The 23,684-nt window shown below is 43.4% G+C and overlaps 1 protein-coding gene across 3 annotated transcripts in view; it reads left to right on the top strand.

The window, feature by feature from the left end:
* The first annotated feature begins 6,795 nt into the window (after window positions 1-6,795).
* Window positions 6,796-23,684, top strand: part of kcnh4 (potassium voltage-gated channel subfamily H member 4) — a 70,606-nt gene continuing 53,717 nt past the window's right edge. Inside the window, exon 1 of one of the 3 annotated variants that reach the window (XM_008113416.2) lies at window positions 6,796-7,129. In XM_008113416.2, the coding sequence (XP_008111623.2) occupies window positions 7,054-7,129 (76 nt within the window). In that variant the 5' untranslated portion in view covers window positions 6,796-7,053. The remainder of the gene's footprint in view (window positions 7,130-23,684) is intronic. The other 2 variants (XM_008113415.2, XM_016994598.2) reach the window with 2 other exon arrangements.

Below are 23,684 nucleotides of genomic sequence, written 5' to 3'. Positions count from 1 at the left end.
CAGCAGCCAATTGGAATTCTGGCTCCTGACTGACTCAGCTAATCAGCTGTCAACACATGCCCTTTCCAGTCAACTCACCACATCATGGTGCCTCTTTTACAAATCCTCACATAATAGTGGTAGTGGAATGTATGGCACCTGTACATCAGGGACAGATTGGAATAGGTTGAGTTCATCTGAGTGGATCCAAGATTGTCTAATAGACAGATGTTCAGTGCAATAGTCCTCATGGTCGTGCTTGGGCCTTGTACCAGTTAGGAGATAGGTTGGTTCTTTGGAGATATTCCTAGGTTTTCAATTTACTCAAATTAATAGCTTCAGCAATGGTATAGCAAAACCAGGCTTCAGAGTTTTCTCAGTCTTCACAACACGGTCAATATAATTTAAGGTCAGCACAATTTGAGGACAACACAATGTCCCCCTCGATGGCCTCAGAGTGACAGGTGGTGCAGGAGATACGATGGTGCTGTGTCCCCCGGGTGCCTCCTTCTCACTCTTTTAATCACCTTCCTTGCTTCCAAATTGACCTCTGTTGTCCTGAGAAACCAGGAGCAAATGCCTGTTTCCCAAAACCTATCTATTAAACAGATGTTTCTATCCATCCATCACTACTGTATCACGAGGTGGACCACTCCAACATTTGCTTAGAAGAGCATCTCCTTTGGCTTGCCCCTCATTGGCCACCAGGGGGCAGCATTGGCAAAGAAAGCTGGAAGCTCTGGCTGGAAAAGTAGAAATCTCTTTGTGTGGGTGATTCTTTTGTGTGTTGTTTTTGGGCTTCATCTCCACAAAGAGATGCTCAGATGCTGTCTGCTTGCTCATTGCACTGCTCTTTATGTTGTTCTTTACACTGCTCTTTATGTGGTTAGTTGGGGTGGCGTGGGAGGAGAGGATACATCAGTCTGTTCATGCTCTAGGATACTTCTTTATTGTTCTGCGTACAGGTCCAAATTAAGCCCCGTGTGAATCTAAACAGCCACCCCTAGAATTCCTCACTTCCTTTCCCTCCTAGTCATTTCCCTGGCCCAATCCATAGTTTTGCAAAATTATACATTAGTCGTTACTGACTGGAAAGGAGAACGGGTGCAGGATTTCCTGTCCTCCTCAAAACCCTTCAATTCTACTTAGGATACTGTATCTACAAATCCCTGATTTCATGAGGGTAAATAGATGGTGTAGGAGCCCCTGGTGATGCAGCGGGTTAAACTGCTGAGCCACTGAACTAGCTGACTGAAAGGTCGGCGGTTTGAATCCAGGGAGTGTGAGCTCCCGCTGTTAGCCCTAGCTTCTGCCAACCTAGTAGTTCAAAAGCATGCAAATGTGAGTAGATCAATAGCTGGAAGGTAACGTTGCTCCATGCAGTCATGCTGGCTACATGACCTTGGAGGTGTCTATGGACAACACTGGCTCTTTGGCTTAGAAATTGAGATAAGCACCAACTCCCAGAGTTGGACACGACTAGACTTAATGTCAGGGCAAAACCTTTACCCTTACCTAAGTAGATGGTGTAGTTGCAGGAGGAGTAAACAACACTAGTTTCGGCACTAATGTGCTTTCTAGCATAATTAAGGGGCAACAAGAGGGAAGGTGACTAAGAGAAAATAAGGGGAGAAGCTTAAGTGGATGGACTGATAGAAACATCGAGGAGAGAAATCATCCATTCATAGATTTCTAGGGGAAGTATGGTGGTGAAAGAGGGAATGTGAGGAGGTAGCAGAGATAGGACTGACAGCCCATCATCTATTGGGTTGCTGTGAGTTTTCCAGGCTATATAGCCATGTTCCAGAAGCATTCTCTCCTGATGTTCCACCCACATCTATGGCAGGCATCCTCAGAGGTTGTGAGGTCTGTTGGAAACTAGGCAAGTGGGGTTTATATATGTGTGGAATGTACAGGGCGGTAGAAAAAAACTCTTGTCTGTTTGAGGCAATTGATCACCTTGATTAACGTTCAATAGCCTTGCAGCTTCAAAACTTGGCTGCTTCCTGCCTGGGGGAATCCTTTGTTGGGAGATGATTAACTGGCCCAGGCAGGAAGCTGCAAGGCTATTCAATGCTAATCAAGGTGATCAATTCCAACATTCACACTTGCCTCAAACAGACAAGAGTTCTTTCTCCCACCTTGGACATTCCACAGCTATATAAACCCTGCTTGCCTAGTTTCCAACAAATCTCACAACCTCTGGGAATGCCTGCCATAGATGTGGGTGAAATGTCAGGACAGAATGCTTCTGGAACATGGCCATACAGCCCGGAAAACTCAGAGCAGCCCAGTGATTCTAGCCATGAAAGCCTTTTGAAAACCAATTCTCTATTGACCCTAGTTCTGCCCTCATATAGCTCCTGATGGTTTATTCAGGTCTTAGTGTCATTCGGACACATATAAGGACCTCATCACACTAGAGCTTGGATCCACTTTAAATCCACTTTAGGGAGGGGGCTTTAAACAGCTCAGCCAGACAGGTCCTGGGTCTCACCAAACTACAAAACTCAGAATTCTGCAGGAGGCAGAAACTAGATTTAAAGTGGATTCGTGCTCTAGTGCGATGAGACAGACATATGATGGGCAGATGAGACAGAACATAGACATATATGTTCATGATGCTGCCTTGTGTCCTGGGGGAGGGGAAAGAATCTGCCCATGCTCATTTCACTTCCAGAGTTTACCACTGCTCTGGAAATGCAAAATGCATTGGAAGAGAACCTTCTTAGCCAAGTAAAGTTTCCTCTCCAATCATATGCTCACTCTTGAAATGGAAAATTGGCTTGAATCTAATCTAAGACCTTGCTTGCAGCACCCTCTAAAAAGCCTGCATGTGATTCCAAGGCACCCTTTTTCTTCTTTCCTGTCATCTCTTATGGCACAGTTGAGTTTTGACACTGCAGAAACATGTATCTAGGATGAGATTTTCATCTGATGAAACTCACTCACTTGGAGGAAAATGAAATCTGAGCAACCTGAGCCTCTCCTGGCGCTGAACTTGAACCCCAAACATGCCTCCTGAAATGGTGAAAGCAGTTTCTCAGAAGAAGGGAGGAGGGGGGAACCCTCGATCTGTCTATTGTCACCATGGCCACTGGCGCTGGGCAGGGCTCTGACTGGAGGAGAAAGAAGGGGAGAGTTGGATAGCAACCAATGCCCATCTATTCAGTACCAGCCCCCTGCCTTGAAGCCTGGGCACCATTTCAAGGTTTTGGTCTTTTTTATGGAGAAGGAGGATTTTTTTTCCAGGGAGGAGATTTTACATCCTATAAGCAAATTCAGCCTGCCAGAAGCAGGATGATTTAAAAGTGTAAACAAAAGCAGTCACGCTGGTCCAGGAACAACTCTTCCCCATCCCACAGCTGAGCATTATTGCTGCTGTTGTTGTTGTTGTTGTTGTTATTGACACAAAGACATAGTATGACACAGCAAACAAGATATTTATGTTGGATTTCGTATTACAAAATCACAAGTCGAATACTTCCCAAGTGTTTAGGACTGTGTAATGCATTTTCAGATGATGTGTGCAGATCCTAGTAAGGTGGCCTTTTGCAGTTGACAGATCATAATTTTGTCAATGTTTATTGTTTCCAAATGCCGGTTGAGATCTTTTGGCATGGCATCCAGTGTGCCAATTACCACCAGGACCACCTGTACTGGTTTATGCCTTTGTATTATTATTATTATTATTATTATTATTATTATTATTAATAATAATTATTGGACCACTTCATATCTCTTTCTCTGTAAAATCAACACACCATCCACACCCATAAATTACAATGATGCACACACGTATGACTGAATGAAAGACCCACAATCCAAACCAACAGGATTCTATCTCTACACAAAGAAAGCTTTCCAACCCTCAAAGCTTCAAGCTTCAAAAAGAGGGCATCCCTTATGAAAAGGTGACATTGGGCATCTCTATAAGGGACAATGAGCTTTTTATTCTATCCTTTGTAATAAGGGACACTGGCAACCCTAAATACACCTGTTTTAAAAGTTTTTCTTTGTTTAATATGATTTTAATTGACTTGTTTTCATCATTTTGTCTTGAATTCTATGTTGATATTTATATTCAATGATATTTAGTATTTATATGTTGTAGGTTTTAAAGTGCATTGTTTTTAATATTTGCTGTTTTGAGAGAAAGAGGAAATAATAACAACAACAACAACAACAACAACAACAACTATAATATATGCAGATTCTGTATGCAGGGATTCAACCACCCTTAGCTTGAAAGAGATTTAAAATTTCCAAAAAGCAAACCTTGCACAAATTAACTGCCATGGCCCAACTCTCTGAAATCTAGTAATTTGTAGTACGCACCAGCACACTTTGACAGAGAAAGCTATGAAATGACAACTGCCATGATTAAATTAGACTAGTAGGATTGTAGAAGTTTTAGTCCAAATAATTAATGTGTTGTTGAATGCTTTCATGGTCAGAATCACTGGGTTGCTGTGAGTTTTCTGGGCTGTATGGCCATGTTCCAGAAGCATTCTCTCCTGATGTTTTGCCCACATCTATGGCAGGCATCCTCAGAGATTGTGAGGTCTGTGGGAAATTAGGCAAGTGGGATTTATATTGTATTCCCCCAGGCAGGAAGTAGCCTGGCTTTGAAGGTGCAAGAACTTTCAATGCTAATGAAGCTTGCCAATTGCAATATTCATACTTGCCTCAAGCAAACAAGAGGATGTCAGGCATCCTCAGAGGTTCTCTGTGCAGTCTGACATGGTGGTTGTTAGAGTGGCCCAGCATTTCTGTGTTTTCAAATAATATGCCGTGTCCAGGTTGGTTCATCAGGTGCTCTGTTATGGCTGACTTCTCTGGTTGAGTTAGTCTGCAGTGCCTTTCACTTTCCTTGATTCGTGTTTGGACAATGCTGTGTTTGGTGGTCCCTATGTAGACTTGTCCACAGCTGCATGGTATACGGTAGACTCCTGCAGAGGTGAGAGGATTCCTCTTGTCCTTCATGGAAAGTAGCATTTGTTGGGTTTTCTTAGTGGGTCTGTAGATAGTTTGTAGGTTGTGTTTCTTCATTAACTTTCCTATGCGGTCAATGGTTCCCTTGATGTATGGTAAGAACACTTTTCATCTGGGTGGATCTTTGTCTTTACTCTTGTGGCTTGTTCTTGGCCTTGCAGTTCTTCTGTCTGTGGTGGAGTATACATTAGCCTGTAGAGCTCAGTTTAGGTGGTTTAGTTCACCTTCGAGTGATCACCATGATCTGCCAGGGCTTTAATTGTGCTTCTTTTTTTTACTTGGGTGATGGTTGGAGTTTTTATGTCGGTATCTAATCATGTGTGTAGCTTTTCTGTAAACTGTGTGGCCCAATTGTTGATTGGGTTTGCAGATGACTACAACATCTAGAAATGGCAGTTTCCTTTCATTTCGTTTTTCCATGATGAATGGGATGTTTGGGTGGATGCTGTTGAGGTGGCCCAGGAACTTGCTTAGTTCTTCTCCTTCATGGCTCCAAATAATGAAGGCATCATCCACAAATCTGAACCATATAGTGAAATTTTTTAGTGCTGTTTCCAGAGCTTGTTGTTCAAAGTGTTCCATGTAGAAATTTGCTAGGAATGGGCTGAGAGGGAGATATGTGGATGACACCTTCACACTTGCCTCAAGCAGACTAGAGTTCTTTCTCCCACCCTGGACCTTCCACAGATATATAAACCCCACTTGCCTAGTTTCCAACAGACCTCACAACCTCTGAGGATGCCTGCCATAGATGTGGGCGAAACGTCGGGAGGGAATGCTTCCGAACGATTCATAGAAACCTATAGTAGGTAAAGGTTTTCCTCTGACATTAACTCCAGTTGTGTTTGACTCTGGGGGTTGGTGCTCATCTCCATTTCTAAGATGAAGAGCCGGCATTGTCCATAGACACCTCCAAGGGCATGTGGCCGGCGGTATCTATTGATCTACTCACATTTGATTGTTTTCAAACTTTTAGGTTGGCAGAAGCTGGGGCTAACAGCAGGCACTCACTCCGCTCCCCGGATTCGAGTCTCCATGCTGATTATTATTACAGTAGAGTCTCACTTATCCAACACTCGCTTATCCAACGTTCTGGATTATCCAACGCATTTTTGTAGTCAATGTTTTCAATACATCGTGATATTTTGCTGCGAAATTCGTAAATAAAGTAATTACTACGTAGCATTACTGCATATTGAACTACTTTTTCTGTCAAATTTGTTGTATAACATGATGTTTTGGTGCTTAATTTGTAAACTCATAACCTAATTTGATGTTTAATAGGCTTTTCCTTAATTCCTCCTTATTATCCAACATATTTGCTTATCCAACATTCTGCCGGCCCATTTATGTTGGATAAGTGAGACTCTACTGTATTATTTTTCACTTATCCAAAGTTCTGCTGGCCCGTTTATGTCGGATAAGTGAGATCTACTATAATAACAATGGTAGGGAAAGGGGTACCAAGTTACTGATGGACGCTCTTTCTTTGGAGGCTTTGAAACAAGAGGATAGAGTGTCCATCTGTTGGGAAGGCTTTGATGGGGCTTTCCCAGCATGGCAGAATGGAGCTGGACTGGGTGTCCCATGCGGTCTCTAGGACTGAGATGCATCCAGAGTCCAAAGAGTCCCGTTTTCGGTCCGATGCAGCCTTTGAAAGTGTCTCTCCTTCTCCCTTCTTCCTGCGGCGGCTCGACGCGTGTCAAGGGAAGGCAGCAGCGTCTCGTGGGAAGGCGGGGGCGCGCGGGGGAGGCCTCGGGAGCGCGCGCGCCGCTCTGGGCGGGCTTCTCCCCCTCCTTCCCAGCCTCTCTCTCTCTCTCTCTCTCCGCTTCCCTCCTCTTTCTCTCTCTGTGTCTCTTTGGGATTAGCGGGGCGGGCGATGGCAGCGTCGGGGCGGGAGCGGGCCAGCCGAGGAGGCTCGCTTCGCCTCGGGCTTCGCCTCGGGCCATCGCCGGCCGGGATAAGGCCGGACCCGGTTCGGGGCGAGCCTTGAGACCCTCTTGTCTCCCTTCCTTCTTTCTTTTTTTATTTTTCCCGTTGGTGGGAGAGCGGGGTGGAAGATCCCATGCTGCTGCCGCCATGCCGGTGATGAAAGGCTTGCTGGCTCCGCAGAACACCTTCCTGGAGAACATCGCCAACAGGTTCGACGGGACACGTAAGTGGCCTCTTTCTCTGGACCAAAAAGTTGAAAGGGCGTCATCCTCTCTCGCTTTGTGCTGAGCCTCCTCCTCCTTTCCTTGTTCCTTCCCTTCCTCCGGAGTTGACAAAGGGACCCTTCTTGTTGTCTCTTCCGCAGCAATATCCCCATCCAGAGACAAGGGAAGAGTCCAAGCCCCGCTTCTATTGTCCTCCCTTTTCGGAGGGGAAAGTCCCTCCCCGTCAGCAATTCCTTTGTCCCACGACCCAACTTGTTACCTAACTCAACGATAAGCCTGTGAAGTGGAAAGATGTGCCTGCGGTTTGAGAGAGTTGCTTGGCTTCCCTGCCAGTGGGAGGCAATGATGAAAGAATCCGCTGAACTTGGCAGGCGCTGTCCAAGGTGCTGAAACCTGGAGCCTGGTTTGGACCCAACTTTGGCATGGGCAAACTTTGGGCCCTCCAGGTGTTTTGGACTCCGACTCCCACCATTCCTAACAGCCTCAGGCCCTTTCCTTTTCCCCCTCAGCCGCTTAAGCGGCTGAGGGGGAAAAGGAAGGGGCCTGAGGCTGTTAGGAATGGTGGGAGTCGGAGTCCAAAACACCTGGAGGGCCCAAAGTTTGCTCAAGTCTGCTATAGAATATGATTTGATACACCACTTTCACTGTCAGGACTTCCATGATATGTCATCTGGTGACGCAGTCACACTCTTTGGCAGAGAAGGACTTTGCAAAACTACAACTCTTACATTTTTTCCTTCAAGTCGCTCCTGATGTGAGAAAATTCGCCGTCCTCAAGGACGTTGCCCAGATGTTTTGATGTTTTTACCATCCTTCTCTCATGTCCCCACACGCGAAGCTGGAGCTGACAGAGGGAGCTCATCTGCGCCCTCCCCAGATTCGAATCAGCAGACTTCAGGTCAGCAACCCAACTTTCAAGCCATCAGTCCTGCCGGCACAAGGGTTTTACCCACTGCGTCATCGGGGGCTCCTAACTTTATTGCATAATACCATGGAACTAAATTTGAACAAAGAATCCTGTTCCTGTTTTGAAAGTGTTATTTCCTCTTTCGTTGTGCGGTACCTACTTTGAAAGTAGTTGTTTCATTTATTTATTTATTTATTTATTTATTTGTTGCACTTATATACCGCTTTTCCAGCCAGGCTTTGAAGCGGCAAGGCTAGTCAATGCTAATCAAGCTGGCCAATTGCAACATTCACACTTGCCTCAAACAGGTAAGAGTTCTTTCTCCCACCCAGCTAATCACCTCCCAACAAAGGATTTCCCCAGGCAGGAAGCAAGGCTATTCAATGCTAATCAAGGTGATCAATTGCAACATTAACATTTGCTTCAAACAGACAAGAGTTCTTTCTCCCACCCTGGACTTTCCACAGATATATAAACCCCACTTGCCTGGTTTCCAACAGGCCTCACAACCTCTGAGGATGCCTGCCATTGTTGTGGGTGAAACATCAGGAGAGAATGCTTCTGGAACATGGTCATACATCCGGGAAAACTCACAGGAACCCCAAAATCATTTCACATAGTGTAATCTAACACTAGCTTCCTAGGATGTGTCTGCACTGTGGAATTAATGAAGTGTGATCTCACTTCAAGCACCATGCCTCAATGCTATGGAATCCTGCAGCTTGTAGTTTGGTGAGGCACCAGCCCTCTTTGGCAGAGAAGGCTAAAGACCTTGCAAAACTATAACTCTCAGGATTCCATAGCATTGAGTCATGGCAGTTAAAACGGCATCAAACTGCATTAATTCTACAGTGTAGATGTGCTGTAAAAGGAGTCTTCCAAAAGCAGGATGTGGAGGTTAACCTCCATGTTAGGTAATGGGAGAGAAGGGTTGATTTTCCCCTGCCCTCCACACACACACACACCTCCCTCCTACAAAGATTCAGCACCTTTTAGTTTAGTTTAGACACAAGGCTAAGTGGTCTAAAGAGGTTACATTGCTTCACTTTAAAACAAATAAATAGGACCTATTATTAGGCTGCTCATTCTTGCCCCAAATTCCTGGCCCAGTGGCTCAACGCCCCACTCAACATTAGAGCTTGTAAAACAGGGAATTAGTGGAAGCAGAAAGTATAAAGAGAGGTTCTCCCTTCCTAGTATGTAATAATATTGAGATTAAAAGTTTTCGTTGCCTCTCTTAGACTTTTTTTATTTTTGTCAGCTTCCCTTAGATCTGAAATGTTAGGTTTTAAATTCCTGGGGGCAAGGGCTGATCTTCTTTTGCATTTGTAAACCATATCCGTCATGGCGGTTGGAACAATAATGAGGAGGAGGAGGAGGAAGTGTTTTGTCATTGAGGATATTAAATAACAGACTGTGACTTGTATACATCACTTCTTTTGAGGAACTTTTCACAGTACGTAGTTCGTTAGTGGTGCTTTTTTCTGTGACCTGGAGGTGCTTTTGCTCCCTCTGCTCCTAGAAACAAGACGAGACAGTGGCATCCGACTGGAAGATTCGGAGTGCCGTTAAAGGGCATTTGGGCACAGCGGGCAGCTTTGATTGCAGGGAGTTGTCTTGCTCCAAACCCACTGGGCAAGAGCTACACAGCTGTGCTGTCATGGTGTAATTTGAAACTCTGGATGTAATGGTCTTATTAGAGAGCTGTCTCTAGATGAGTCAATTGTGTGCTTCCACAACCATTTCACATTGTGTTCTGCTCATTATTCCAGGGCTTTTCCTTATGCTGGGACCCTGAATTAACCCCACTAAGGTCACCGTTGGGCATGATCCCCATTCACTTTGATGCAATTCTCCCAGTTTTAGAAGCTTGCTTGCTCGCTTCTTTGAAGGTGTCTACAGGCAACACTGGCTCTTCGGCTTAGAAATGGAGATGAGAATCAACCCCCAGAGTCAGACATGACTAGACTTAATGTCAGGGGGAAACCTTTACTTTTAACCTTGCCTTTCTCCATGAGGTGATTTTGGGTCAATCATTTTCAGTCCGACATACCTCATAGGGCTGTTGGAAGGCTACACTGGGGAAAAGGAAAGTTGTATAAAGTGTCTTAAGTTCAGCAGAAGAGTCCCATACATGTAACACACAGCCCAGGATTATAACCATTGTCCTCAGGCAAACCTCATGGGAATGGAAACTATGTAAGAAGAAATTCTGGGTCCAAATCCTACCACTTTTGTGAACATATTGATCATCTTCATAAGGATATGCTTTCATATACACATTGGCGCTTTTATTGTAATACTATGTAACATGGTGGCCCCCAATGGCACAGCAGGTTAAACCACTGAGTTGCTGAACTTTGTGTCCGAAAGGTTGGTGGTTTGAATACGGGGAGCGGGGGGAGCTCCCACTGTTAGTCCCAGCTTCTGCCAACGCAGCAGTTCAAAAACATGCAAATGTGAGTAGACCACATTTGGTGGGAAAGGTAACAGCACTCCATGCAGTCATGCTGGCCACATGACCTTGGAGGCCTCTATGGATAACACCAGTTCTTCATCTTAGAAATAGAGATGAGCACCACACCCCAGAGTCGGACACGACTGGACTTGATATCAGGGGAAAGCCTTTACTAATGTAATATGATTTTTGTTCCTGGGTTATACATGTCATTTTCTAATTGGTCCTATCATAAAAACATGGGAAAAGTTGATTAAACTGCAAAAACATTGTTTTTGCGGGACATCCTGCAACACATTTCGTTCTAATTTTTCAATGATTATCTCATCGAGTCTCAACCAATTCAACATAGTATGTGGCAGCCCCAAAAACTAAGTTTCTGGAGTAGAACAACTTCTTTCAAAGTAAGTACCACACAATTAAACAGAAAATAACACTTTCAAACCAGGAACAGTTTTTTTTTCAAATTTTGTTACATAGTGTAAAAATTCTTGCAGCAGTAATGTATTTGGAGGAGTTTTAGCATTTTAAAGCCACTTCGTTGAGGCTCCAAGGAGTGTATTTCCAATGGTTTATGTTATGAGAAGAATTACAAGACATACAAGAATCACTTGTATGTCTTAGCCAAGATGACCCAAGAGGCTCTGTTGCCTGAGGCAAAGATTGCCGTCTTTCACTCTTTTTCTGAAAGCCAACGGAATAGTCCCTTGGCCTCAGGCAAACATTATTTATTTGGACTAAAACTTCTACAGTCCCACTAGTATAATGGTATCAACTTTCCTAAGTTTGGACTCTTCTTGAGTACTGAGGATAACTTGGCATCTTTGATCATGACTGATCTTGCATTATAAATATTGTCTTTCATCAGTCTGTGATGATGGTTAAGAGGCTCAGGAGTTACTGTTTATGTAGTTTCTCAACATTTTCTGCTTGAGGTAATTACCTCAGTCTAACTAATGTAGGGCTGACCCTCTGCCTTGGACTCTTTAGTTTGACATCAGGGTAGGTAAAGGTAAAGGTTTTCCCTGATGTTAAGTCCAGTCATGACCGACTCTGGGGGTTGGTGCTCATCTCCATTTCTAAGCCGAAGAGCCAGCATTGTCCATAGACATCTCCAGGTCATGTGGCCGGCATGATTGCATGTAGCAATGTAGTTTATCTTCCCGCCGGAGCGGTACCTATTGATCTACTCACATTTGTATGTTTTCGAACTGCTAGGTTGGCAGGAGCTGGGACTAGCAGCGGGCATTCATTCCACTCCCAGGATTTGAACCTGGGACCTTTTGGTCCACAAGTTCAGCAGCTCAGCGCTTTAACGCACTGTGCCACCAGGGGCCCCTGATGTATATGTACATCAGGGTACACATACATAAAAGCCCAATGCAAGTAGCTTTGCTATCTTATCCTATAAGGTGTAATCTTGTCTCTCCTTAATGACCTTCATGGTGACTGCTTTTGAGTAGGTACATAATGGATTGTGCTGCAATAAGTGTTCAGATCATATGAGTCTAAAGCTAGCCTTGAATGTCTAATTTCTTGTATTTTTTTTTTGAACTTTTGAAAGTTGCATGAGTACTCTCAATGCAGAACTTGTGTTTATATCACCTTGCACCCCAAAACAAGATTTAAGTTTTGTCACATTTACATGTCCTCTCCACCCCTCTTTTAAACGCCTTGCTTTGCCCCACCGAGAAAGGGGTCTACTGGTGGAGATGAGAGGTGTAGTAATCGTGTTCTTTAAAAACACAACTAAAATGCCATATTGTGGCTTGAGGATTTTCCCTTAAGAGGATTTCAGCAGGGTGGGGGCAAGTGGAAAGGATGGTTTAAATGCTTCCAGAAAGATCAATGAAAACTAATTTAGCATTTTCCTTTCGGGGCAGCCCGGGGAAAGCTTTCATAATAAACCATCTCTCCACCCCCAACCATCCACCCAGTGCTTTCTGTTACAGTTTGCCCCTTATTCCTTCCTGCAATTACCCAAGACATTGGGTACAAATATCTGAAAGAGAGGAATTTTGCTGAAGTTTTGAGGATGTCCTCAAAAGTGATACTAGTCTGGATTAAATACAGTTTTGCTCACCAAGAGTTAGCAGTAGGCAGTTTGTTCAAACTGAGGAATATATTTTATTAAAAGTTATTTGGAGGGGTTACTCTCTACCATGACAGCAAAGGGGTCTAGGTTGTAATTAAGTTAGCAGTGCATTGGTTCAGCACATTGGACAGCTCCTAAAATTCATTGTAAGCGGTTTTAATCAGGACAGAGAAGAGAATTTTGTTAGTTCAGCTTCAATTGAGAACTGGCTTGGTATGGTTTGAACATTGGGACTATGAGTCTGGAGACCAGGGTTTGAATTCCAGCTTGGCCATGGAAACTGTGACCTTCAGCAAGTCACACTCTCTCAACCTCAGTGAAATCAAGGGCAAACCTCTTCGGAACCAATCTTGTCAAGAATCACCATGATATGGTTGCCTAAGGATCGAAAATGGCTTGAAGGCACACATCATCAACAACAACAACAACAACAACAACTAGCCTTTTTTCTACAAGGGTTGAATGAAAAGTAATGCCTCCACCTTCGTAACTCCTCAACAGATGGCAGTACTGGTATGCGACAGGAACTGGCTTGTTCAGTAGACTCTCTTCTACAGTTCCATTTGGCAAGAAGCCTTAGCATTGAATGGTTTTGTTGTTAAAGTGTGAAGTATGGAACCCTGTACAGAAGGTCGGTCAATGCGACTTAAGCAACGTGCAGACACTGAATTCTTGACAGCAGAAGGTGTTATCCCAAAGGAGATTCATCAGAGAATAAAAGCTGTTTATGGTGATTGTGTTGATGTGAGCACTGTGCGTCATTGGGCGAGTAAGTTTAAAGATGTTGAGGTGGCAACATCTGACTTGCGTGACAAAGAGTTGGATGTCCTGTGACAGCAATCACTGAGTTTCACAAGCAAAAGGTTGACAGATAGATTCAGGACAATCGTTGTATCACTCAGAGAGAAATTTCAAGCATAATCGGCATTTCACAAGAATGTGTGGGTCATATTATTGCTTTGCTTGGCTATTGGGAGATCTGTGCAAGATGGGGACTGAGAGATGCTGGTTGCGGAAACAGAGTGTCGACTTCTTCCGTGATGGCTTCAGAAAACTTGTTCATCGTTGGCAGAAATGTATCCAATTGTCTGATGATTATGTGGGAAAGTGAATAGTGGTAGTTAGTGGTGTGTTTGATTTATTAAAATATTCCCATCCAAACCCAAGTAATGAAGGTGGAGGCATTACTTTTCAGTCAACCCTCATATAATAAACATAGAAAATGGTCTGGTGTGATTAGAATTTAACATCGGAAAGTCACAATTTCCTTACCATTGTGGTAAGATTTCCTACACTCTTGAAGCAAGGAAGAATGCATCTTTTCTAGTGTAATAGTGGCAAATTTGGAAACGCAGTAATGATGTCACCACACCACAATTTATTTATTATTTATTTACAACATTTATACCCCACCTTTCTCACCCAAGGGGACTCAGCGGCACAAATGCCCATAAATTCAAAGAGCTGTGTTGATCCATATCTACAAACTTGTTCTAGCCTTTTTTTTCATCCCCACCAAAAGTGGGAGTTTTGTAAAGCTAATGGGTCTTAATGACCCATTCAATCACAAGCTGTCCCAAAATGTTTTGCGTTGCAACTCTAACAGTTCACATTCATACATTATTGGTGGGGAAAGCTACCCCCCCCCCCCATTAGCAGCTGCAGCTTCTGTGAGGATTGCAACTAAGCTCAGAGGGAAGCTTGAAGAGATGGCAGATGATGTTGTTGTCCCTGATATTCAAAAAGATCAAGTGCTTTGATCCTTCAAGCCCTGGCTGTGCTGAAGCGTTGCTCTTTTTATATTAGGTGTTTGCTCTAGACAGATGTTTAGCCAAGGAGAGGGTTCATCTTTGAGAAACAAGGGTTGTGAAAGTTCAGGCTGCTTTAAAGTTACCATCTCTGAAATTTAGGTCCCTGAACCCTGAACTTCAGAGTTGTGGTTATTCAAAGGGGATAGAAAATGCTGATATATATATATATATATATATATATATAGAGTAGCAGTGTTGGCAATGTAACAAAATACAAAAAAAAATCCTAAAATTACAAGCAGCTATGCTTTTATTGGCCCTTGTTTCTCAAAGACAACCCTCTCCAAAGTATAACTCCCGGAACTCAAGAGAAGTTACTCTCCTGTTACTAAAAGAGTTAGCATTTTACCTGTCTTTTATTGCTCTTTATCTCTTAGCTGACAATATCTCAGGCATAATGTAGGACTGTGACTGTAATGTCATCACTATTTTTCTCCTGCACGATTTTAAAAACTGCATGATGAAGAAGAAGCCAGTGAAGCTTCGAAAGCTTACATAATGTCTTTTGTGCTTTGAAGTTGACCCAAAAAAGCCATTGCTGCTTGTGGATTTTACTGTAGGAAGTTCTGTGAAGTTACTCAAAGGAAAAATAATCTTTGGATTTGAAAATAGCTTTAGAAGTGGATGGGAATGACTGATGAAAGAAAAGTCAGAATTCATGCAAACACGTTTCTAGTCCCTAGCTTTGGAGGACAAGAAGACTGCCTTTGAGAAATTACAGACTATTTGACCATGACAAATCCACAGCCCAGTTCACACATTACTACATTTAGCAGGAAGGATGTCTTGCCTTGAAGAGAGTTGGTTAGCATTCATCCATTTCGGAAACAAATATACTTTGGAGTTCCCAAGGCATATGGTGGTTTTCCCTTGCTCTAGCAGAGGACCAGTATGTACAAGAAAGCTGAGAATCAGGACTTTTAATTCCCATCACCGTTTCTGCAAAGAATTAATGTCCAGAAATTACAGCAGAAGGTGGTGAAAGTTAGGTATTTGGAATTCCCTTTTCAGCTTCAACCTGGGAAACCCTTTCAGAGATCACGCTTGGCTGGAGCATGTTACAGGAAGCTTTTAAATGAGAGATTAACATCAAATCTACAGAACCACAATTCCCTGTTTGCTTACAAAGCTCATTCATCCTTCAGCTCAATTGCTTTGGATTTTCAATTCACATCCTTCGCTGCCTCCCACATGAATGGTTGATGCTGGATTATCTCCCTCGTGGCAACCTTATGTCCTCATGTCCAATCCCGTGTTTTGGAAACTGGCTGCCTGCATCTCTGAGCCCTGTTCTTGGCAGCCTCCATCTGTCTTGGGTAGTTCAGGGGATGGTAGCAGCAGCTCCCACGTGAGTCTCAAAAACAGGATGAAGGGTATCGAGGCTGCTATATTACTTTCAAGGGTTCATAAGATTCTTCATCACTCAGGTAACAGATTTACAGGAACAGCTGGATGAGGCAGGCAAAGGTACTTTGTATGACAAACAATGAGCAGTTTACCAGCGCTCTTGTAATGCTCTGAAATGAAAAACATGCATTTTAAGACTATCAAAACTGATGCAACTTAGCCTATGGCTGTATTGATGAAGTTAAGCACATCAGTAGACTTTAGGGAAACTCATGCCTTGATGGTAAACTTTCTGAAAAGGATGTGGCTTAATATTGCTTTGGATGGAAAAGGACTTAGATCCTATCCCCAGCATCACGAGGTAAGGGAAAGGAAAGGCACCTCTTTTAAAATCTTGGCTTCCTCAAGGTGTGGTAGAGTCTCCATCTTTGGAGCTTTTTAAAACAGAGACTAGATGGCAATCTGTCAGGAGTGCTTTGATTGTATACTACTGCCTAACAGAAGGTTGGGCTGGATGGCCCTTGTAGTCACTTCCAGCTCTAAACTTCTATGAGCCGAGAAGGAGCAAGGGTGGCCAGGCACACATTGGGTGGGATGGGCCTGGGAAGGAGAGGGCCTGTGAGAGGGTGGGGCCGGAAGAGGGTGGAGCAGGGTCTTGGTTATCCTCAGGTTGTCCTCTTGGCATAAGTATGGACAACCTGAGACATACAGTGACTGCCACAATCCTCCTCCACCGATTTTCAGGCTGTCCTCTCGGCATTATTCCAGGAGGAGGGCGAGACAGGTGACAGCCAAGAGCACTCCGGAGGGCTCTCAGCTGTTGCATGCCTTCTTAGGGCTGTCCTCTCTGCATAAGGACAGGGCCACGTACACTGACATTATGCTGGGAGGAGAGCGAGATATGTGGTGGCTGAGAGCACTCCAGAGGGCTCTCAGCTGCTGCGTGACTTCCTCCCCTGTTCTTTCTGCATAAGGATGCGGCATGAGAGGGAAAATGAGGAGGGCCTGAGGTAAGTGCCCAAGGGGCCGCATTCGGCCCCCAGGCCTTAGTTTGCCCATGCCCGCCCTAGAGGCTCTGCAATGTATTTAAATTGTTTCCAGGAGAGGCTAATCATCTCTCTCTTTCTACATCTCTCTGATTCCAATCTCACGCCAGAAAAAGAATGGTAGTGGCTGTCTATAGAGTTAGGGACTTTAGAAACAACTTTGATGAAGGACTGCATGTGCCAGTGGATTTGGAGAGGACCTTGTTAGCCATTTAATTCAACTCTTTGCTTGATTATCATTGTGGTGTGCCTTCAAGTTACTTCTGACTTATCATAACCATTAGGCAAACATATCATAGGGTTTTCTTTTCAGATTTTCTCAGAGGGAGTTTGTCTTTGCCATCCTCTGAGGTTGAGAGTGTGTGACTTGTCCAAAGCTACGCAGCTGGTTTTAATGGCTGAGCAGGGATTCAAACCCTGGCCTCCAGAGTCATAGTCCAACATTGAAACCATGCAGGAAATGAAATCCAAAGCATTCCAAGTATATGGCTATCCACTCTGAAGATTTCTACAGATTTGATTTCATTCTCCTTACTCCTTAAAAAGTGTTCAAATGCAACCATCCTGTAACTGAAGCACAGTAGATCTAGTTCTGCCTCCAGAAGCAGTGGCAGTCAATATTTTACTTTTGCTTCTATGTCCACAGTACTTCAGGATTTGAACAAATATTGACATGCCCTGCAACCTGCCCCACCTTTCCCTCATTTCCTCACTCTAAACGTAAACAACTTCCCTCATAGGAGCTATTTCCCATGTCCCAAAGCATCTGTGTTGCATTCCTCCAAATCTTTTCCATTTTCTCTACATTCTTCTCAAAGTACAGCAACTAGAAGTGAGTGGAGAATCCTAGATGAGGTCTGACGAGTGCAGAATAAAGGGAAACTTTAATTGCTTATGACTTCAGAACTGCAATTCTCTTCATGCCGCCTGAAATTATATTTCTTCCCTCCTTTTTGGTAACTTCATCACACATCAGGATCTTGCTTAGCATTTGATAAACATTCAAAGATTTTTTTCACATGTACCAGGGCTTGCAAAATCACTTTTTTTGGACTGCACTACCCAGAATCTCCCTATCAGCACGACCTATGGAGATTTAGGAAGTTGCAGTAAACTAGAGGTGTGCAAAATGTCAGAAATCCGTTCTGTTTTCATTTCAAATTTTGGGAAGATTCTTCCCAAAATGAAAATGGAAATCCGGATCCCAAATTATGAATCTGAATGTCATAATTTCCTGAAATCTTCCTGAAAGCAGAACAAGGGGCACCCAAAATTTGAAATGACAACAGACTAGATTCTTGATGTTTCACACACACCTAGTAAAACATTTTTTTCAAAGTTGTGTTATTGACAATTCGCACATCCTCAATTCTATACCACTATGTAGACCTCAAATGCCAGGATGGTATGGTCACTTTTCTTCCTAAGTTTATACTCTGTTGTTGTCATTAGCCATCAAGCCAGCTTTGACTTATGATGTCCCTATGAATTAGAGACCTTCACTCATCCTACTCAGGTTTTGTAAACTCGGGATAATAGATCCTTTGATTGAGTCAGTTCAACTATATGAGGTCTTCCTTCTTCTTTCTTCCTCCCACTTTTCCCAGCATTATCATCTTCTCCAATGAGTCATGTCATCTCAAGTGCAAAGTACAACAGCCTCAATTTAGTCATTGTTGCTTTTAAGGAGAGTTCACATTTGATCTGCTCTTAGACCAATTTTATTTTGCTTTATGGCAGTCCGGAATAGCCATAGAACCTTCTTCCAACAACACTTTTCAAATTAGTTGATTCTCTTCCTGAAAAGCTTTCTTCATGGTCCAATTTCCGCAATCAGAAATTCTACAATATAGATCAGTGGTTCTCAACCTGTGGGTCCCCAGGTGTTTTGGCCTACAACTCCCAGAAATCCCAGCCAGTTTACCAGCTGTTAGGATTTCTCAGAATCAAAGGCCAAAACATCTGGGGACCCACCATTTGAGAACCACTGATACAGATGATTCTGGCTTTGGTATCTACTAGTTGAGCTAAGGATCTTATCTAGTCCCTTGATGCAGTTAAGCACATCTACATCTGAAGTTCCTGTTCCCTCAGTCTTATTTACTAACTCAGTTGGACTTCATCAAGTTAAGCAGAGATAATCCTTTCATTCTTCCCCCACATCCTGAAAGCTCTATGTTTTCTTAACCATAGGTAAGCTGCTCTGAGCCTTTCAGAGGAAATGTGGGGTCTTAGTAAATAAGTCCAGTTAAAGTTAATGAGAGGAAAAAATAACTTTCACTGAAGGACCTCTATACCTCCCCACCCCCTTTGATGAATTGTATACTAGGCTGTGACCTGAAAGCCTCCAGAAAGGATGGTTCAGCTTTGAAAGAAAGGATATGTCACTTATGTGGTTGTTTCTGCCACCAATGCACTACTGTGGCCAAATGATATGTGGCTTCTGGTTGAACCAGAAGGTGCTAATGCGATCCTCACAGACCCATGGAAATTACCCAACATGTTCTTCACCAACTTCACTTCATGTCCCCATTCTCTGTAACCTGAAAAGTAGCAAACTTGTGATCTAACTTCTTGTAATCCATTATTTCAGTGGGTTTAGAAGCCAGAAATTGGGGGAAATTCTAAGCTTGTGGTCTTCTTGCCCAAAACCTGGGAGGGGAAATATATGTATATGTGTTTGTGTGTGTGTGTGTGTGTGTGTGTGTAGGTATTCCCCTGACATTAAGTCCAGTTGTGTCCGACTCTGGGGGTTAGAGCTCATTTCTATGCTGAAGAGCCGGCATTGTCTGTAGACACCTCCAAAGTCATGTGACTGGCATGACTGCATGGAATGGCGTTACCTTTCTGCTGGAGGTTGATCTACTCACATTTGCATATTTTCGAATTGGGGCCCCGGAAGTTGGGGCTAACAGCGGGAACTCACCCCGCTCCCCGGATTCAAACTGCCGATCTTTCAGTCAGCAAGTTTAGCAGCTCAGCAGTTTAATCTGCTGTGTCATCAGGGGCTCCATATATATTTTAAAAATTTAAATTCCTAGATTAGGGGATTCTGGGAATTCTCCACCTGAAAAGTAATTTTTCCAAGCTCTGCTGCTGCCAGTCAGAGTTACTAAACAGCTTGAGCTTTTGTTGCTGTCATCAAACAAACATCTAGTCGAAGAAATATCATTTTAGTGTGCTCAGGAGCTTGATTGAAAAAGGAACAGTAATAATATTCTGCGTCCCAGATACGGCTGAATTTGGCTGCAACTTCCTTATTTCCGTTTCTTCCTTCCGTATTACAGCCCAAATTGGAACCCGAATAACAGACTGGGATTTGAGCAGATTGGCATTGGTAAAAGACCTTTTGGACAGTTCCCAATTGATACTTCGAGACTACCAGGCGTCTCTCCCAATGAGATGCTCTTAGCCCGTGTGCCATTCAAAAGTTCATTTGAGTCCCCTCAGGGTGTGCAGCTCTCCAAGGCTGTGTTCCCAGCTATCCAGCCAGCCTCTCAACATGTAGTGTGTGTGTGTGTGTTGGTGGCTGGAAAGGGGGGGTTCTACACACACTTCGCACACACAAGCTCCTCAGAACTATGGAGAGTACACATTTTAATTCATAGCTATCTAAGCAGTCCCTAATCCCGCATCCTAGAAGCCAAAAACTGGACTTAGCTACAGATGCAAACTATTTTTTGACATACACACACACACAAATACACACTCACTCTTCCCGAATTAATCCAAGCTGTGACCTGAGGTGACCGTGAATTAAACTCCAGTTGGGTAGGGGTAGGGTGGAAAGAAAGCTCTCTAGCCAAGCCTTGAACAAAAGACACAAATGGGAATACAACTTTCCATTTGAAGGTGGTGAAACCCTTCTCTTTAGTTCTGCATCATGGGGAAAATACTTTGAAATGTCGGAACTAGAAAAAGTTATTTTTTGGATGCTGACTCCTAGACCCGTATTCACCGTCGCTACTGACTGTGGTGACTAGAGGATTCGGGAAGTTGTTAAAAGGCAATCCTTTGCACCTTTGTGGGGCTCCAGTATGTCATGTCTCTCAAGCCAAGACACAGCTGTAAATCGTACTTGTGGATACTCAGTAAGGGCAAAAAGGTATTCTTGTTATCGTGTCCCAAGGCTGACAACCATCACCGAAAGCAGAACGTGGGGCTTAGTCCTGGTGCAAATTAAGCTGTGATGCAAATGCAGGAGGACAGGATCCTGCCATTAGAGCCAGGGAGTAGAGGAATAATCTGTGACCCTCCAGATGTTGCGGATTGCAATTCCCATCAGCATCTGCTAGCCTGATTAAGATTAGAAATGATGGCAGAGACAGTTTGCCCAGCCCTGCCTTTAAGCATGGAATATTGTGCCACTACGTCCAGATCTTCTGCAGCACATCGCAGCCCTTTTTGCTTTGAATAATCTCAAGGCATTTTAGGGATCGTCTTCATGGACTAAGAAAACTCATCGTCGCCTCATAGACACTGTGATCCTGGCATACGATGTCTGTGATAATTGGTTTGCAAGGCATTGCTTTGAGTTTTAATCCATTTCAAAATAACCTTGCCCTTTACCTTAACATGCTACAGACTTTTAGGCAAGTAGAATTGCTTCACTGTGTCATTGGGAAGAGGAATTAGTGATGCGCGGGACAGTTGTTGGGAAGTAAGCAGGAAGTGGCTCTTTCCTGGATTGAATATTTAAAAACGTAAACAAGGTCTATTTGGGTGGGTATTTGCATATCAGTATATCAGTATTAGCATTTGGACCCCCTGGTAGCGCAATGGGTGAAACTCTTGTGCCGGTAGGACTACTGAATTGAAGGTTGGGTTGTTGACCTGAAGTTCGAATCCGGGGTGAATGTGGATGAGCTCCCTCCATCAGCTCCAGCTCCGCATGCGGGGACATGAGAAAAGCCTCCCACAAGGATGGTAAAAATATCAAAACATCCAGGTGTCCCCTGGGCAACATCCTTGCAGACGGCCAATTCTCTCACCAGAAGCGACTTGCAGTTTCTCAAGTTGCTCATGACAAGAAAAAAAAAAGTATTAGCATATTATGAAAAAAAAAACACACAAAAAAGCAAAGTGTGTGGCATGGCTGTCTGGCCAAAAGTAATGTGAAGGATTGCAAACGCAGACTGCCTCCAAGACTGATGAGTTCAGGGAAAAAAAATATTATTATTTATTATTCTTCTTAACAACAACAACAACTACAACAACAACAACTTTATTTATATCCTGTTATAATCTCCCAAAGGGAGCACATAATAGTGCTATAACACATAAAATACAAGTCATATCAAACTTAGTAACAACGCAATATCAAAACATAAACAACACTTACAAAAATAAAACCCAACTCAATTTAAATAAGATTTTCAATAAAAACACACTGATAGCAATTTAAAATTGGACAATACTAAATACCAAATGACCATAAAAATGCAGCGATAGCAATTAACATGGACAATACTAAATTCCAAGTGACATAAAGTGCCAGAGTCAGTTTGTTTGGGAAGCTGATGTTTTAGGCACTGTTGTAGACCTGTTTAAAAAGCTGTGTCTTCAGCTCCTTTCAAAAACATTGCAGAGTAGGGTTTGCCTAATTTCCCTGGGGAGGGTGTTCCAAAGCCAGGAACCACCACAGAAAAGTCCCTCTCCCTCGTCCCCACCAACTGCGCTTGAGACGGAAGTGGGACCAAGAGGAGGGCCTCCCCGGCTGATCATAGAGCCCACACAAGTTGATTTGGAGGGGGGGGGGGAGAGATGAAGATAGGCAGGACCCTAACCATGTAGCGCTTTGTAGGAAATGACCTGCACTTTGAAAATTGGGCCTGGAAACTTGTTGGCAGTCAATGGAGCTGCTTTAATAGGAGCATCGTACGATCCCTATAGCTAGCCCCCGTTAATAGTCTGGCTACCAACCACTGCACTAATTACAGTTTCCGAGCCATCTTTAAAAGTAGAATGCATTGCAGTAGTCCATTCTAGATGTAACTAACGTGTGGACCACCATAACCAAGTCAAGCTTTTCGAGGTACGGTCGTAGGTATGTGTGGCCAGGTATGATAACCTCACCACAATGAGTGTGGCATTAACAGCATCACCTCAAACTCAATGTAGATTGGAAAATGCAGTGCCAAAGACAATGTTTTGGTCAATGTAGATAAACCATTAGTCAGAGACAGGAACTAGTTCCAATCAGTTCAGTTAAAGGTATTCTTAACTGACTTTTATTATCGTACTTTGGAATTTTAGTATCTATTTAATTCCTGAATTATGTAATTCAATGTTTGTTGTGATTGATATTGTTTGTTCAGTTCTACTTGTTCTGATCTGTTGATCATAATAAATTTCATTCAATATTTATTAATGGAAGGAATGACAGTGTTTAAAAAGTCACACATAAATCCACCACATTTTGGGATGCTGTGAGTTTTCCGGGCTGTATGGCCATGTTCCAGAAGCATTCTCTCCTGACGTTTCACCCCCATCTATGGCAGGCATCCTCAGAGGTTGTGAGGTCTGTTGGAAACTAGGCAAGTGGGGAACATCCAAAGTGGGAGAAAGAACTCTTGTCTGTTTGGCAACAGACCTCATAACCTCTGAGGATGCATGCCGTAGATGTGGGTGAAACGTCAGGAGGGAATGCTCCTGTAACATGGCCATACAACCTGGAAAACTCACAGCAACCCAGTGATGCCAACCATGAAAGCCTTCAACTAACCATCAACTTTTTATCCAGCCAGTTATTTACTTAGAGCTTAGTCCTCATAGTTTTTTTGCAATCCTGTTTCTTGATCATAGGATCCAAACTACTTGTTTTTGTTCCTTGATTAGACTATGATTCCAAGGTTAAATAATTTTAAACAAACAGTAAAGGCAGCTTGGAA

This window comes from Anolis carolinensis, chromosome 6 (genome assembly GCF_035594765.1).
Source record: "Anolis carolinensis isolate JA03-04 chromosome 6, rAnoCar3.1.pri, whole genome shotgun sequence".
In the NCBI taxonomy this organism is placed as follows: Eukaryota; Metazoa; Chordata; class Lepidosauria; order Squamata; family Dactyloidae; genus Anolis; species Anolis carolinensis.
Note: the sequence above shows the minus strand (reverse complement) of the source record. Positions and strands in the feature narration are given on the sequence as shown.